The 18,021-nt window shown below is 41.4% G+C and overlaps 1 protein-coding gene across 8 annotated transcripts in view; it reads left to right on the top strand.

The window, feature by feature from the left end:
- The first annotated feature begins 139 nt into the window (after positions 1–139).
- The window catches only part of LOC129835354 (H(+)/Cl(-) exchange transporter 3-like), a 65,688-nt gene continuing 47,806 nt past the window's right edge, over positions 140–18,021 (top strand). For 2 of the 8 annotated variants that reach the window (XR_008756407.1, XM_055900970.1), the window contains exons 1-2: positions 140–388; positions 5,845–6,037. Coding sequence is in view for 6 of the 8 variants with exons in the window: in XM_055900970.1 (XP_055756945.1) it covers positions 5,872–6,037 (166 nt within the window). In the remaining 2 variants the exon portion in view is untranslated. Of the gene's footprint in view, positions 389–1,181; positions 1,314–1,354; positions 4,101–5,844; positions 6,038–12,925; positions 13,186–18,021 lie in introns of those variants that run through there. The other 6 variants (XM_055900972.1, XM_055900971.1, XM_055900976.1 and 3 more) reach the window with 6 other exon arrangements.

The following is an 18,021-nucleotide window of genomic DNA, read 5'->3' as shown; positions in this document are numbered from 1 at the left end:
TCGCTCCTTACGACGGCGGGCGATCAAGAAACCGGATGTTAACGTCACTGGTACAGGATCCCCCCCCCCCCCCCCCCCCCCACTAGACAGTACAGCCACAAAGTCGTTAATATCATGAAAACAAAAAATAACTTTTGGTCTTAATTTAACGCTAGGGTTAGTCATAAGGTTAGCAGTGTGGTTACGGTTAGGTTTTAAAAAATCGAATCGAAATTGTAAAAATAGGCGGGGTTTATTACTTTATGTATGTATTAACTAGTGACGACCCACAGGAACGGGACAAAAAAAAACATGGGGAGAATGTCAAATATATTTTAGTAAAAACTCTCCGTTTTTACTCAAGAAAAGGATGATTCGGTATGTCCCGGGTGGAATAGGGATTGCAAAGGTAAAGTATGTTGCTGGTGCACACCGCGGTGTGATGAGGTTATATTTTACACACTATCGTAACTACCGTTGGCAATTTTAACTGAATACAGGTTGCTCATCTCTCCATGCATTATTTTTAAAATCATTTTCACCATAATGATGTTGCACATATTCAGCATATGATGCATTTATATAGAAGTTTGACAGGTCAGTTATGCATATAATAAGAAATCGCTTTGTGAAATTCATCATGCCAAATGGTGGAGTTGCATCAAAATCGATCAGGCCCCCCCTTAACCAACTGATGTTATGAAGGAGCGCTCGAGCCCCTGCCAGTCGTAGCTTGTTTGTTAGCAAAATTCTTGTTGGCTTTTATATCATACTACGAGACAGTTATTCGCAGATAAATCGTACTTATTTGTGGTTCTAACTAGCTGGCTGCATCTTTTATGTGACATTTAGGATGATGTCATTGTAAGTTATAACATTTGTTGTATCATCCAGAAACACTGCTGACCTAGCTTTTAAAAAATGTCATAGCACCCCCATGGCATGATATATCAGAAAGGCGCGTGATGACAGATACTGTAGTTGCAGTGGAACTTGGTATTTTCATGCTTATTTAGTGGCCAGGTAGCTTACACAGTAAAACAGAGATACATATAGTTTGTATTGCATGCAGATGTTATGGCATAAATCTATATGGAGGTATTGCATATGGATATTTATTTTTCCTTCCTTTTCACCCATGCATTGTCCTATGTATCACGTGATTATTACCAAACCATAACTATATGAATGGAATGTGTCAGCTTTGTTTTACATGCTGCAAAATATGATGCTAGGGTGAGTATGGGGCATAGATTGGCCTCTGCATGTGAGCAACAGGAAAGAACCTCAGGCCTCACCCACAATTTCTTTGGGTGAAGATTTGCTTTTTTAGGGTAAGTCGATGTCTTTTTCTAGTTTCTGCTCGTATTCATTTGCCCCATGCAGCTACAGGTAACTGCCAAAAATAAAGGAAACACCAACATAAAGTGTCCTATTGGGGAATTGGGTCACAACGAGCCAGAACAGATTTAATGCACCTTGGCATAGATTCTACAAGTGTTTGGAACTCTGGTGTCACATCCCTCCAATATTCTCCCGCAAGAAATTCCATAATTTGGTGTTTTATTGGGGGTGGAAAACGCTGTCTCAGGCACCGCTTCAGAATCTCCCGTAAGTGTTCAGTTGGTGACTGAGACAGCCATGACATATGGCTTACATTGTTTTCATGCTCATCAAACCATTCAGTGACCACTCGTGCCCTATGGTTGGGGACATTGTCATCCTATGGGGGCATAGCCATGGTAGGCAAAATAATGGCCTGCTCATAATTTTTATACATGACCCTTAGCATGATGGGATGTTATTGCTTAATAAACTCAGGAACCACACTTGTCTTTTCAGTGCTGCATGATTAAGTTAGCCTTCTGGAGCTCTTGACCAGAGCATCCAGTTGGAGTCCATTGTGCTTGAAGTGGACTGAAATAGGTGCCTGCTGGTACTCTTTATATTATTTAAGTGCATGATGGCATTCATAGTATTTAAGAGACAATATTCATGTCCATATTTGGTGTTCCATCTATGACAGTGCTGACATATCATAGAAGAATCATCTGTTTTTAATTCTCACTTCTACAATGTCACAACCCAAGTTCCTGCCCTGTTGCTTCTAGATGGTGTGGCATATTTCTGAAGGCCTAGCCTACATCTTTTTTTCATTTTTGTTGAATCAGCTCTCGAAGTAAGCACTTCCTATTTTTCTTGAGATGTACCAGGTCTTCCTTTGAAACTTTCTGCTTGGGGATTGGGGATAGGCAGCGCTGTCTGAGGAGGGTGCTTCACCATTATGGTCTGATTCCTAGAATATGCAGCATAATGCAAGCTTATAGCGCTTGAGATTTTATTTAAGGTTTCTCACAACTTGCAATTGAACAGTTTTGCATTATAAGGCTATATCCTTGATTATTACAGTAGGTAGGGGAGGTATAGTAGTTAAAAAAAAAAAGTTATTGCTTTTATTTTGTTTGGAGGTGCGTCAAGTCAACCTGTAGTGTTGGCAGTGGGGACTATGCCTTACAGGAGATGTGATCATATCACTGAGGGACAGGCAAAATGCTGAGTCATATCCCAGCAACACTCTCCCCTGGCAACATTTAGCTCCTTGACTACTGACAGAAGAGGACCGCTTTCTCTCCTACTCTATAAGTTGTAGGAGATGGCAATAATGCTGTTGCCATTCAAACACATGTGTTCTACACACCTCACTCCTCTCACACATTCTAAAATGTCAGAGTGAAAATTGATAAGGAACAAGTATCCATTGTAGCAGGGTTGGGGGCAATTCCATTTAAATTCCAGTCAATTCATGAAGAACACTGAAATTCCAATTATCTTCACAGCTTTTCAATAAATATTTTTTTTATTGGAATTTGGTTTACTTTCCGAATTAAAATGGAATTGACCCCATCACTGCATTTTAGTAGCTGTTTTATAAAGTCATCATCCTGTCAACTTTAACCTAATGCTGTATTTGTTCTGATACGAGATCAAAGCTTAGCCTAAGTGTGCAGTAGGCAACTTCATGTACCTGACATCTGTTGGATTGAAGTCTATAAAGATACTTCGCCAATTTATGATTGATCATTTCATACCCTATTGGTTTGTCATGTCAGGCTGGTTCTGAGACTCCCCTGGGAGTGTTCATTTCACTATTGGCTCTTATTGGGCTGTTGTAAACTAAAAACCTTCCCTCTGTTGATAATGAAGCCTGAAGGTTGTGTTCACGACTTTACCTCAACCTTGTGAAAAGGTGAGAGGAACAAACATGCGCCTCTCCAGACGTGGTAGGAACAGACAGTTCCATGTGAAATTGTAACAAGATTTAAATTACTAACATATGTCATACGGTACAAGTCAAAATTATGAACACACACTCATTCAATTTTCTACATTGTAGAATAGTAGTGACGACATCAAAACTATGAAATAACATGTATGGAATCTTGTAACCAAAAAATGTGTTAAACAAATCAAAATATATTTTAGATTCTTCAAAGTAGCCACCCTTTGCATTGATGACAGCTTTGCACACTCTTGGCATTTTCTCAACTAGCGTCTAAAAACAAACAGAATTTAATTTCATGCTTTGATTTGATACAGCTCAAATTGATTTCTTCATTCAAGGTGAGAGAGAGTTGTTAGCCTAGTGGTCCAGACTGTTGGTGTATTGGCATGACAACAATAGAAAATAGTAGGTTATTGTATATAAAGTTTTGGGACCAGGCTAGTGAAATGTAGGCTCTCTGGTGTGTTTCTTCCTCCATAGACACCTATGACAATGACAAAATGTTGATGTGACAAGATGTGTGTCTGTCTCACAACGTGTTCACAGAGGTGTGTCTGCAATGATTATACTTGAATGAAACATGAGCTGTAGTGACATCAGTTAAACTATCATGTCCTTTTGCTTTCATTGTTGAATGTTGATGAGTGCAAATGATCTGGATTAGGCCTAGGAGGACTTCTGACTCTTCCTGTCATAATGAGTTTGTGACTTGCATCTGTATATGTCCAAGTTAGCATTACTCATTGTGTATTTATTACAAAAAAATAAAAAATCTAATATTTCTCTATTTTCTTTCTCTCTGCACTGTTGGGAAGGGCCTGTAATTAAGCATTTCACGGTTAGTCTGCACCTGTTGTTTTCAAAGCATGTGACATAACATTTGATTAGATTTTAATTTCTGTTTAAAGAGAGAGGATACTAGACTATATCTAATCTCCCCAGAAGAGTCAGTGATACCACTGCCATCTTAAAATAAGTTATCAGAACAATACATTTAATAGAGGATTAGGCCTATAGTCAGTTACTCTACCCAGACTTTATCCCTCAGGCTCTCTGGCTGTTACTTGGTGACTCGTCTACAGATTAAATCAATTGCTGCCTGCCTTTTGATTTCATATGGTTCACTTTTGGATTAATTTAGTTCTTCATTGCACTGGGTCTGGTTGGGATGATGATACACTACATAGTTCTATTAAATTTAAACATATCGTTAGCTCAACCTGCTTCCATTTCAAATCCTAGGCCTAGCTTGTTTTACCACATGGAAAAAGATCACGTCTTGCTAGATAAGACCAGAAACCATTGTTAGAAGAATCATTAACCTGCGTATTCACAGTCATATAGGTTAGCTAGTGGAAAAAGATCACATCTTGCTGCATTAGACCAGAAACCATTGTTTAGAAGAATCATTAACCTGCTTATTCAGTCAGATAGGATAGCTACTATCTTTGATGATCTAGGTCAGATGTTGGTGTATCAGCCCTTCCTCTCTGGTTCTCTACTAACTCATCAGATACACTCTTGCTACTGTTTATTAACTGTGACTTTATTCCTAGTTATATGTACATGTTTACCTAGTACCCCTGCGCCTCGACTCTGTACTGGTTCCACGTGTATATTGGCAAGTTATCGTTACTCATTGTGTATCTATTATTACATGTTTTACTTTTCTATTATTTCTCCTTTCTTTCTCTGCATTGTTGGGAAGGGCCCGTAAGTAAGCATTTCCCTGTTCGTCTACACCTGCTGTTTACCAAGCATGTGATGAATACATTTTGATTTTATTTCTGATCTGGAAGGTGTTTTCCCCTGCCAACACTAGGGGGCACAATAGTGAAGTTACTGTGCTCTAGGAGTGTTGTTCTAAGCCAGCTTCACATCAGTGGACAGGATGTATCCACTCCTGTTCATGTGTGTGTCACTCTGTTCATCCTAATCCCCAATCTAAAAATAGGACCACACACTCCTGGCTGGTTCTTCCCACACAGAAATGTTTTGTTTGCATTCATGTGTTTCCACAAAACGGATGCAGCAAAAATGCCCCACATAACTGATGGACTGGAGAGGTATAAATATTTCAAATAGGAATCGATATCTCCATCTGAGGGGGGACCATATAAACAAAGGAACAAACACAAAAAGACAGAGTTCAGATTGGGACAGAGAGGTGTCGTGCACAACATGCAGGGCATACAGACTCATCACTCCTATCTAGCACACACTCCGACAAACAGACAGATGGAGGTAATGAGATGAATGGGCATAGTGATGCATGAGCATAGATGCATAATGAAGTGTCTGGGTCTGACGGCTCACACTCATGTCTCCTAATGACCTCCGCCCCTTCCTCCTTCCGTCACCAACTAGAAACAACCCTGCACTGAGGTTGGTACCAGGTTCGGAGTCAGACCTAATCTGAAACAGAAACCTTTACCAGACTCGGCCCTCTGGTTCCAACTTCCTAATCAGCCAGCCTGTGGACTTCCTTTTCTGCCTGAGTGTGTGTGTGTGTGTCAGCTACAATGGCATCGCCACAGTGCCCTACCCTGTGATCTGAGTTTGTGTGTGTTCTTTCCACTCAGGCCACTGCGTGTGTAGCGCGTAGCTAAATGGAGTCGGAGCAGCTCTTCAACAGGAACGGCTACTACAGGAACGGCTACAACAGTATCACCAGCGCCAGCAGCGACGAGGAGCTGCTGGATGGCACAGGGGTTGTCATGGACTTCCACACCTCCGAGGATGACAACCTTCTGGATGGAGACACCACCTCACCAGGTAGGCCCACTGCTAATCGCTGCTGACTACGCCATCAGACCCCCACAACCGCCCATGACGCTGGGTTGCTGTTCCTAACGGAGAGAGGGTCTGGCTGGGCTGATTTGTTCAGATAAAGAGGGTCTGTTCCAGGCCGGAAGCTGTGGGTCCATCCATGGATGGATGTTGTGAGCTGTGTTGTTGTGACTGTACTTCGTATCCTGGCCAGCTTGCCAAATCTGCACTGATGATACCACTCAATGCTGCCTTGCCTTTTGGGTCGCTCACTACCCTGGCTGTGATGTGACATATTGCCCTGCTGCTGTGCCGTTGATTTACTCCCCCCCCCCCCCCCCCCTGTTTCAGCTCCCAACATACACCCATCAACCATCTCCATTCATCCATGCCACCTTATCCCAAACCATCCTCCATCAGATGTCTCCTGCCTGCTGTCTCATCTCCATACCAGCGATTGGTGGTTGCAAACTTACCCACCATCTTGTTTTTGTTTTATGCTTACAGCCTAGTCCATATTAGCCTGGTCCCGGATCAACAAACATGTTTTTGCATGACAACGGCCATAGGACCGGGCTAATATAGTACAAAGAAACAGATCTGGAACCAGACTGTCCATTCCTGTAATCCTGTTTTATTTTGATACTTTCCCTGCTATCGCCATCCATACGGTACCTCATTCAGTACTCTATTCATTGTGCTTCACTTTCTGTTTACTTTGTGGTCGTGACTTGTGGCGTTACATTTTGCAGTGTGTGCTGCTATTGACCTTATTTGGTGCTTTTTTTGCTGCTTTTATAGGTTTTCCTGCTTGTTTCCTGTTGCTGCCTGCTGGCCTGATGCTTGATTTGCTGAGTCATGTCTTGTTACCGTAGTTACACTGGCTTCCTGCTGCTGCTCTAGGTTTGGGTTCTAGTAGCTGATCAAAAGAGAAACAACTCCCTCATATCTGAAATGATGTTTGATATGACAAGTCCCAGAGAAACAACTCCCTCGTGTATCTGTGCTATGATGTTTTAATATGACAAGTCCCAGAGAAACAACTCCCTCATATCTGAAATGATGTTTGATATGACAAGTCCCAGAGAAACAACTCCCTCGTGTATCTGTGCTATGATGTTTTAATATGACAAGTCCCAGAGAAACAACTCCCTCCTATCTGATATGTTCAATATGACAAATCACAGAGAAACAACTCCCTTAATATGACAAGTCACAGTTGGCTGCAGTGACAGTGCAAGCTTCCCTAATTACTATTCACAATCTGAAGGTCTTTTGAAGTGAAATTGAATCGAAAGCTAAGCTACCTCATGAACTTATTTCAGGGTTTTTGTGTGACAATTTTAAGTGCGTCTGAACTGAATATGTGAGTCTGAAAGAAGGATTATAAATGGATTACCGGTATTAAACCTCTTCTGGATAGGACCCTTCATCTCAATTTCTGCCTAAAATGACATACCCAAATCTAACTGCCTGTAGCTCAGGACCTGAAGCAAGGACATGCATATTCTGGATACTATTTGAAAGGAAACACTTTGAAGTTTGATGAGATGCAAAATTAATGTAGGCGAATATAACAAAATAGATCTATCTGGTAAAAGATTAAACAAACAAACAAAAAAATCTATTTAGATTTTTGTTGCATCATCTTTGAAATGCAAAAGAAAGGCCATACATTGAAATAGGAAGCTGTCAAGTTTAGGGAGTAATGGATTAGAAAACGTTACCAGCAAAAATATTGTAATCAGATTACAGCGTGGTTAAATGTGGAAGACACATTTCAGTTGAAGGCATTCAGTTGTACAACTGACAAGGTATTAGAGGTCGACCGATTGTGATTTTTTTCAAGCCGATAACGATTTTATTGGAGGACCAAAAAAAGCCGATACCAATTCAATCGGCCAATTTATTATTATTATTTTATATATATTTGTAATAATGACCATTAAAACAATACTGAATGAATACTTATTTTATCCAAATATAATACGTAAATAAAATCAATTTAGTCTCAAATAAATAATGAAATATGTTCAATTTGGTTTAAATAATGCAAAAACAGTGTTGGAGAAGAAAGTAAAAGTGCAGTACGTGCCATGTAAAAAAAGCTAACGTTTAAGTTCCTTGCTCAGAACACAAGAACATTTGAAAGCTGGTGGTTCCTTTTAACATGAGTCTTCAATATTCCCAGTTAAGAAGTTTTAGGTTGTAGTTATTATAGGAATTATGATGCGGCGACTATTTCTCTCTACACCATTTGTATTTCATATACCTTTGACTATTGGATGTTCTTATAGGCACTATATTATTGCCAGCCTAATCTCTTGAGTTGATAGGCTTGAAGTCATAAACAGCGCTGTGCATCAAGCATTGCTAAGAGCTGCTGGCAAACGCAGTAAAGTGCTGTTTGAATGAATGGTTACGAGGCTGTTGCTGCCTACCACCGCTCAGTCAGACTGCTATATCAAATCATAGACTTAATTATAATAAACACACAGAAATACGAGCCTTAGGTCATTAATATGGTCAAATCCGGAAACTCATTTTGAAAACAAAACGTTTATTCTTTCAGTGAAATACGGAACCGTTCTGTATTTTATAGAATGGGGGGTAAGTCTGAATATTGCTGTTACATTGCACAACCTTCAATGTTATGTCATAATTATTTACAAATCTGGCAAATTAATTACGGTCTTTGTTAGGAAGGAATGGTCTTCACACAGTTCACAACGAGCCAGGTGGCCCAAACTGCTGCATATACCCTGACTCTGCTTGCACTGAACGCAAGGGAAGTGACACAATTTCCATAGTTGATATTAACTAGTAACCATGAACATCAATGCCTTTCTTAAAATCAATACACAGAAGTATATATTTTTAAACCTGCATATTTAGCTAAAAGAAATCCAGGTTAGCAGGCAATATTAACCAGGTGAAATTGTGTCACTTCTCTTGCGTTCATGTTTCATTATTTATTTGAGGCTAAATTGATTTTATTGATGTATTATATTAAGTTAAAATAGGTGTTCATTCAGTATTGTTGTAATTGTCAAAATTACAAAAAAATTGTCAGATTAATCGCTATCGGCTTTTTTGGTCCTCCAATAATCGGTATCGGCGTTGAAAAATCATAATCGGTCGACCTCTAATATCTACATAGCGCTGATGTGAATCACACTGCTGCTCTCTCATTTAGCTATTTGCGCCTTACGGATTGTGGCTGATGTGGATGGCTCCTCACAAATCTAAATGTGTATTTGACCCTAAACAATGGTTGAATTCAAGAAGTTTAAGCTGCCTATCAATCATTGTTTTTGAAACCACTGGACAGCCAGTGAAACATGCGTACTTGCTACAGCTGCATAATGCGGATCCAAGCCTATGGAATAAAAGTTGGGCTTTTATTGCTAAATCTAATTCATGCTGATAAAAAAATCCATAGGCCTAATGGACACATGCTCAAACTTGCACACTTTTGATAGACTTAAAGGGGCAATCTGTAGTTGCTCTATACATACATACATGCATACATACATACATACATACATACATACACGCTACCGGTCAAAAGTTTTAGAACACCTACTCATTCAAGGGTTTATCTTTTATTTTTACTATTTTCTACATTGTAGAATAATAGTGATGACATTAACACTATGAAATAACACACATGAAATCATGTAGTAACCAAAAAAGTGTTAAAATATATTTTGATATGTTTATTTGAGATTCTTCAAATAGCCACCCTTTGCCTTGATGACAGCTTTGCACACTTGGTATTCTCTCAACCAGCTTAACCTGGAATGCTTTTCCAACAGTCTTGAAGGAGTTCCTACATATGCTGAGAACTTGTTGACTGCTTTTCCTTCACTCTGCGGTCTAACTCATCCCAAACCATCTCAATTTGGTTGAAGTCTGGGGATTGTGAAGGCCAGCTCGTCTGATGCAGCACTCCATCATTCTCCTTGGTAAAATAGCCCTTACACAGCTTGGAGGTGTGTTGGGTCATTGTCCTGTTGAAAAACAAATGACAGTCCCACTAAGCCCAAACCAGATGGCATTGCGTATTGCTGCAGAATGCTGTGGTAGACATGCTGGTTAAGTGTGCCTTGAATTTGAAATAAATCAGTGTCACCAGCAAAGCACACCATAACACCCCCTACTCCATGCTTTATGGTGGGAAATACACATGCGGAGATCATCCGTTTACTTTTTCAGTTTTGAGAAAAGTTTGTAGAAGATAACAAACCGCTGTGTAATGTAAACTACTGTGCATCCTGTTTGCTTTCCCCTTGAGAATGAACACTGTTGCCCACAGCTCTAGCATGATGGTTGTTTCTTGTACAAACGGCGTTCACATACTATTGTAAAGCCCAGCTCATTGGCTATCTAGTTAGCTATGTTTCAAAATGATAGGTGGTCATTGGACCATGACACACTCAATCAAGTCAACACGCTCGTCTCATTGGTGCGTAATGATGGCTTACCTTCATGGGCTAATTGACATGTTGTGTAGCCAATACGTAATGTAGAATGTTGAAACAAGTTTGGTTGCCTTCTAGAGTGTCTGAGGATTGCACAGAAACCGAACTTGACCGGGTTAACTTATTTTGGCTCAAATCCCATTAACGGGATCGAGTTGACAACAGCCAGTGAAACTGCCGGGCGCCAAATTCAAACAGAAATCTCATAATTAAAATTCCTCAAACATACAAGTATCACACACCATTTTAAAGATAAACTTCTCGTTAATCCAGCCGCAGTGTCTGATTTCAAAAAGGCTTTATGACGAAAGCACACCTTGCGATTATGTTAAGTCAGCACCTAGTCACAGAAAAACACAGACATTTTTCCAGCCAAAGAGAGGAGTCACAAAAAGAAGAAATAGAGATAAAATGAATCACTAACCTTTGATGATCTTCATCAGATGACACTCATAGGACTTCATGTTACATAATGCATGTATGTTTTGTTCGATAAAGTTCATATTTATATCCAAACATCTCAGTTTATGTTCAGTAATGTTTTGCTCCCAAAACATCCGGTGATTTTGCAGAGATCCACATCAATTTACAGAAATACCCATCATAAATGTTGATGAAAATACAAGCGTTATACATGGAATTATAGATATACTTCTCCTTAATGCAACCGCAGTGTCAGATTTCAAAAAAGCTTTACGGAAAAAGCACACCATGCAATAATCGGAGTACAGCGCTCATAGACCAAAACAAGCCAAACAGATACCCGCCATGTTGTGGAGTCAACAGAAGTCAGAAATAGCATTATAAATATTCACTTACCTTTGATGAGCTTCATCAGAATGCACTCCCAGGAATCCCAGTTCCACAATAAATGTTTGTTTTGTTCGATAAAGTCCATACATTTATGTCCAAATACCTCCTTTTTGTTCGCGCGTTTAGTTCACAATTCCAAATTCCCGATGCGCAGGCCAGACGAAAAGTCAAAAAGTTATATTACAGTTCGTAGAAACATGTCAAACGATGTATAGAATCAATCTTTAGGATGTTTTTAACATAAATCTTCAATGTTTCAACCGGAGACCTCCTTTGTCTTTAGAAAGGAAAAGGAATGCAGCTACGTCTCACGGGTGTGCACCTGACTGAGCTCATGGCACTCTGCCAGACACCTGGTTGAAATGGCTCTTATTCTCTCCTCCTTCGCAGTAGAAGCCTGAAACAAGGTTCTAAAGACAGTTGACATCTAGTGGAAGCCTTAGGAAGTGCAATATGACCCCATAGACACTTTATATTGGATAGGCAAAGACTTGAAAACCTACAAACCTCAGATTTCCCACTTCCTGGTTGGATTTATTCTCAGGTTTTTGCCTGCGTTCTGTTATACTCACAGACATCATTCAAACAGTTTTAGAAACTTCAGAGTGTTTCCTATCCAAATATACTAATTATATGCATATTCTAGCTTTTGGGCCTGACATGCACATTTGTGGCCTGCTGGAGGTCATTTTGCAGGGCGCTGGCAGTGCACCTCCTTGCACAAAGGCGGAGGTAGCGGTCCTGCTGCTGGGTTGTTGCCCTCCTACGGCCTCCTCCACGTCTCCTGATGTACTGGCCTGTCTCCTGGTAGCGCCTCCATGCTCTGGATACTACGCTGACAGACACAGCAAACCTTTTTGCCACAGCTCGCATTGATGTGCCATCCTGGATGAACTGCACTACCTGAGCCACTTGTGTGGGTTGTAGACTCAGTCTCATGCTACCACCAGAGTGAGAGCACCGCCAGCATTCAAAAGTGACCAAAACATCAGCCAGGAAGCATAGGAACTGAGAAGTGGTCTATGGTCACCACCTGCAGAGTCACTCCTTTTTTGGGGGTGTCTTGCTAATTGCCTATAATTTCCACCTTTTGTCTATTCCATTTGCACAACAGCATGTGAAATTTATTGTCAATCAGTGTTGCTTCCTAAGTGGACAGTTTGATTTCACAGAAGTGTGATTGACTTGGAGTTACATTGTGTTGTTTAAGTGTTCCCTTTATTTTTTTGAGCAGTGTATATCGAGCAACAACTGTCCCAATTTCGGGACACTGATCCAGTGAGGTTTTAAAGTACATTTATCAAACCATGGATGTAAGGAGAAGCCAAGGAAAACCAAAATAATGACAGCCTTTTGTCTTGTTTATGTTGATTGAGTCTGATTGAATGTAATAATGGTCGAAACTAGTTTATACAATTTTTATAATCTAATTGAAGTTGTGCTTAGGGGCACACAGTGCTTGACATATTTACTCTGCTGCACAATACTCCTTATCCACTGTCTCTCACCAGTGTGTACAAGCGCAGAGTTCCTCCTGTGTTTAAATGTTTGTGTGTGCGTGCATGCGCCTCTGAAAGCAGTTATGAATTGCTGAGTACAGGGCTAGTTTTTGTCATATTAAGCTCCCCCACAGAGTCCAGAAGTAAATGAAGATGTGTAACCAGAGAATGGACCGGCACTAACGCTACTGCTAATACTGCACAATGTGTGAATACCAAAATGTAGCCTAACGCCTGTTTTGCTGCCTGCCTGAGCGCCAGTGTGTTTCTACTTCTTTTTAGCGGACTTCTCGTCATATTTCCAAGCATGTCAATGAACGGATGTAGCAGTTGAATGTTGAAACGCTTGGGAAACCAGGTTAGTGAGTCTGAATGCTTTAATGCAACATTGCTGGAGCCTCAGGGCATGTTGGCTACATTGCTTCTTTCTGGGAGTCCTCACAGCCAGCTAACGAGGAAATGTTATGTCAAACTAGTGCACTCTGCTGTAACCTTCCATAACTTGGTTAGGCCATGTGGATATGTTTTTCTTTAGTGTTACTGGAGACCAGAGACCATTGATAATTTTTGACCCAGTGGAGACTGGCTATATAGTAGTACTGCTCCAGTGAGGGTGACCAGGTTTTGTTTAGTAGGACACAGAGAAAGCATGCCAAGGCGGGCCACTGTGTGTCTGTGTGTAAAGGGAAATTTCCGGTGAACCAAAAGGAGAGCAGTTGTTGATAACATCAGTCAGAATCCAATCTTGTTTATTTAACAGTTGCAACAGGGAGACACCTCCAGAGCAGAAGCAGAAACAAATTGTAACGGGCCTTCTCTGAGAATACCCTTCTTATTAATCACACAGCACCTAATGTTCTGTAAACATCAGCCGAGAGGCTTGTAGGATGTCACAACATCAGCTGCTACAGAATCACATAGTGTCACAGATACATTATCAGTGAACCCTTGACTCAGTCTGGAGTCTAACTTTAGCCACAACATTCAACACTGGCAGACATTTGATACTGGCAGTTACACAGGTCAAAGGTAGAACATCAGTACTTTGTTACAAGATAACTATAGAAAACTACTTAACCATGTATGTTTTAAGTACCATACTTAATAAAGTCCTGTTTCCCTTCCCCCTAGGGAATGAGTATGAGTTGGGTTACAAGGTCACTCAGTAATCTCTTCCCAATCAGTGGTCTCCATTCTCCAAGTCTGCAAAATTTCTCAGTGAACCTAGGTGTAAGCTACTGCCTGTAGGTGTATCCATGTGTTACTAAGTAACAGGCTACTCAAGTCAGTGTTCATACACATGCCCACATGTTATATACAAAAGTATGTGGACACCTGCTCGTCATCTCATTCCAAAATAATGTGCTTTAAAATGGAGTTGGTCCCCCCCTTTGCTGCTATAACAGCCTCCAGTCTTCTGTGAAAGATTTCCACTAGAACATTGTTGCAGGGAGTTGCTTCCATTCAGCCACAGGCACAAGTTAGGTTGGGCACTGATGTTGGGCGATTAGGCCTGGCTCGCAGTCGGCGTTCCAATTCATCCCAAAGGTGTTTTGATGGGGTTGAGGTCAGGGCTCTGTTCAGACCAGTCATGTTCTTCAATCAATCAATCAAATTCATTTATAAAGCCCTTCTTACATCAGCTGATGTCACAAGGTGCTGTGCAGAAACCCAGCCTAAAACCCCAAACAGCAAGCAATGCAGGTGTAGAAGCACGGTGGCTAGGAAAAACTCCCTAGAAAGGCCAGAACCTAGGAAGAAACCTAGAGAGGAACCAGGCTATGAGGGGTGGCCAGTCTTCTTCTGGCTGTGCCGGGTAGAGATTTAAAACAGAACATGGCCAAAATGTTCATAGATGACCAGCAGGGTCAAATAATAATAATAATAATAATAATCACAGTGGTTGTAGAGGGTGCAACAGGTCAGCACCTCAGGAGTAAATGTCAGTTGGCTTTGACACCGATCTCGACAAACCATAGGCTGAAACAGGAAAGGGACTTCCCCAAACTGTTGCCACAAAGTTGGAAGCACAGAATAGTCTAGAATGTCATTGTATGCTGTAGCATTAAGATTTCCATTTTACTAGAACTAAGGGGCCTAGCCCGAACCATGAAAAACAGCCCCAGACCATTATTCGTCTTCCACCAAACTTGACAGTTGGCACTATGCATTTGGGCAGGTAGCGTTCTCCTGGCATCCGCCAAACCCAGATTCATCTGTCAGACTCCAGAGAACGCGCTTCTACTGCTCCAGAGTCCAATGGTGGCGAGCTTTACACCACTCCAGCCGACACTTGGCATTGCGCTTGGTGATCTTAGGCTTGTGTGCGGCTGCTCGGCCATGGAAACCCATTTCATGAAGCTCCCGACGAACAGTACTTGTGCTGACGTTCTTTCCATAGGCAGTTTGGAACTCTAGTGAGTGTTGCAAACGAGGACAGACGAGTTTAATGCTCTCCAGCACTCGGCGGTCCCATTCTGTGAGCTTGTGTTGCCTACCACTTCGTGGCTGAGCCACTGTTGCTCCTAGATGTTTCCACTTCACAGTAACAGCACGTACAGTTGACCAGGGCAGCTCTAGCAGGGAAAAAATTTGAAGAGCTGCTTTGTTGGAAAGGTGTGCATCCTATAACAGTGTCACATTGAAAGTCACTGAGCACTTCAGTACGGGGCATTCTACTGCCAATGTTTGCCTTTCAGTGTCCGTCCCTATGTAAGAATTTCCACAACACTCCATAGTCAATCTTAAATGAATCATTGTTTATTGCCAGCGCCCTGGAGAGGTTTCAACCAACTCAATGCACCATAGTACACATGTCAATCAGGAGCTCTGCCTGGGTAGTCCCAGCAGTTGCCTTATATACGTCTATACACAGACAAGTTATATTTGCATGATATAGCATAGTTAATGATTCATTACCGGTTTGTTTCATTCATGTGACCGACCAATACTGGTTCATAACATGTGACAGACCAATACCTCACAAGGCTTCTTCTCTCTAAGCTGAGACCCTGAAACTGAGAAATCTTTCGTTCTCAAAACAAGGTTTGGGCGTACTGCCAAATTGCAGATACTGATAGTGAGGATTCGTTCAGTCAACCACTTGCATGAACACAGAAATTGGTCATTAGAACAGCACATGAATAGAACACAGAAATTAGTCCTAAGAGAAGCACATGAGTATAACATTTCCATCACAGGCGATTGCATGGCTGTGTGCTCGATTTTATACACCTGTCAGCAACGGGTGTGGCTGAAATAGCCGAATCCACTAATTTGAAGGGGTGCCACTTACTTTTGTGTATATATAGTGTAGGAACTGGATGAAGTGACTAGGGGAGTGAAAAATGAATTCTCATGAACCAGTTTGTCAGCTTGCCGTCCAATCAGCACGTGCCTAGTGGCAGTCCATGAAGTGTAAATGCCGGTATCTGTCAGGATTGTGCCTGTAGGTTAAGCTGCCTTTCTGTGTGTCTCGTGCTATTTATATGCACTGTGTGTTGGGGGTGGAAGTGGACCCTTGTCTGGCCCACCTTGTGTGCTGTGTCAGGCAGATGTGGGAATGTTCTTTAGTGGAACAGAATGGAACTACCTGATCCAGGCTTAGAACAGAGGAATTACATATTGGAACTGTGGAGATAGAACATATTTGGTGCTGGTTCATCTGATTTCTAGAACCCTGGTGCCACGTTAACTTTGTACTCTCTTTTGGGATTTACTTCCAAACTCCAGATGTGCCATCGCCTAGCAACAGGAACAGTGCTAAAAGGTAGGGGCTTCCTTGGTTGTTTGTTTGGTTTGATGGTGCCAGCACAGCAGTCAAAATGTCATCTTTCTTAATAATAAGTCATAGTGTGACTATACATTTCAGGTGCAGTGCTCTCTAGTGACTGATTTTGATAGAGCTGCTTCAGTTTTGCAGTGTGACAGTTTCACTCATGTGCACACTCATTGCCAAATGTGGCAGTGCTCTGCCTTCAAAGTATTCACACCCCTTGAGTTTTTTCACATTTTGTTGTGCTACAGCCTTAAAATGATTTAAATGTAGATGATGTGTCACTGTTATTCACACAATACCCCATAATGTCAAAGTGGAATTAGGTTTTTTGAATTTTTGAGCATGGTGAAGTTATTAATTGCACTTTATTTAACCAGGTAGGCTAGTTCAGAACAAGTTCTCATTTACAACTGCGACCTGGCCAAGATAAATCAATGGAGTTGCACATGGAATAAACAAACACAGAAGAGAAAAAGTCGATATACAGTGTGTGCAAATTAGGTAAGATGAGGGAGGTAAGGCAATAAATAGGCCATAGTGGTGAAATAATTACAATTTAGCAATTAAACACTGGAGTGATAGATGTGCAGAAGATGAATGTGCAAGTAGAGATACTGGGGTGCAAAGGAGCAAAAATAAATAACAGTATGGGGATGAGGTAGTTGGATGGGTTATTTACAGATGGGCAATGTACAGGTGCAGTGATCTGTGAGCTGCTCTGACAGCTGGTGCTTAAAGTTAGTAAGGGAGATATGAGTCTCCAGCTTCAGTGATTATTTTTTTGTTTTTTTGTTGCAATTTGTTCCAGTCATTGGCAGCAGAGAACTGGAAGGAAAGGCGGCCAAAGGAGCAGTTGGTTTTGGGGGTGACAAGTGAAATATACCTGCTCGTGCTACGGGTGGGTGCTGCTATGGTGACCAGTGAGCTGAAAAAGTGCAGGGTTTATCTAGCAAAGACTTACAGATGACCTGGAGCCAGTGGGTTTGGCAACGAATATGAAGCGAGGGCCAGCCAACGAGAGCATACAGGTCGCAGTGGTGGGTAGTATATGGGGCTTTGGTGACAAAACGGATGGCACTGTGATAGACTGCATGCAATTTGCTGAGTAGAGTGTTGGAGGCTATTTTGTAAATGACATATTTGGGGATCTCAGACGATATGAGAGGTTGAACAGGCTAGTAATAGGGGTTGCAACAATTTCAGCTGATAATTTTAGAAAGAGAGGGTCCTGATTGTCTAGCCCTGCTGGTTTGTAGGGGTCCAGATTTTGCAGCTCTTTCAGAACATCAGCTATTTGGATTTGGGTGAAGGAGAAATAGGGGAGGCTTGGGCAAGTTGCTGTGGGGGGTGGAGGGCTGTTGACCAGGTTAGGGTTAGCCATGTGGAAAGCATGGCTAGCTGTAGAGAAATGCTTCT

The sequence above is a fragment of the Salvelinus fontinalis genome, chromosome 36 (assembly GCF_029448725.1).
Source record: "Salvelinus fontinalis isolate EN_2023a chromosome 36, ASM2944872v1, whole genome shotgun sequence".
Lineage (NCBI taxonomy): Eukaryota > Metazoa > Chordata > Actinopteri > Salmoniformes > Salmonidae > Salvelinus > Salvelinus fontinalis.
The sequence above is the reverse complement of the archived record's forward strand: the minus strand, read 5'-3'. Positions and strand labels throughout refer to the sequence as shown.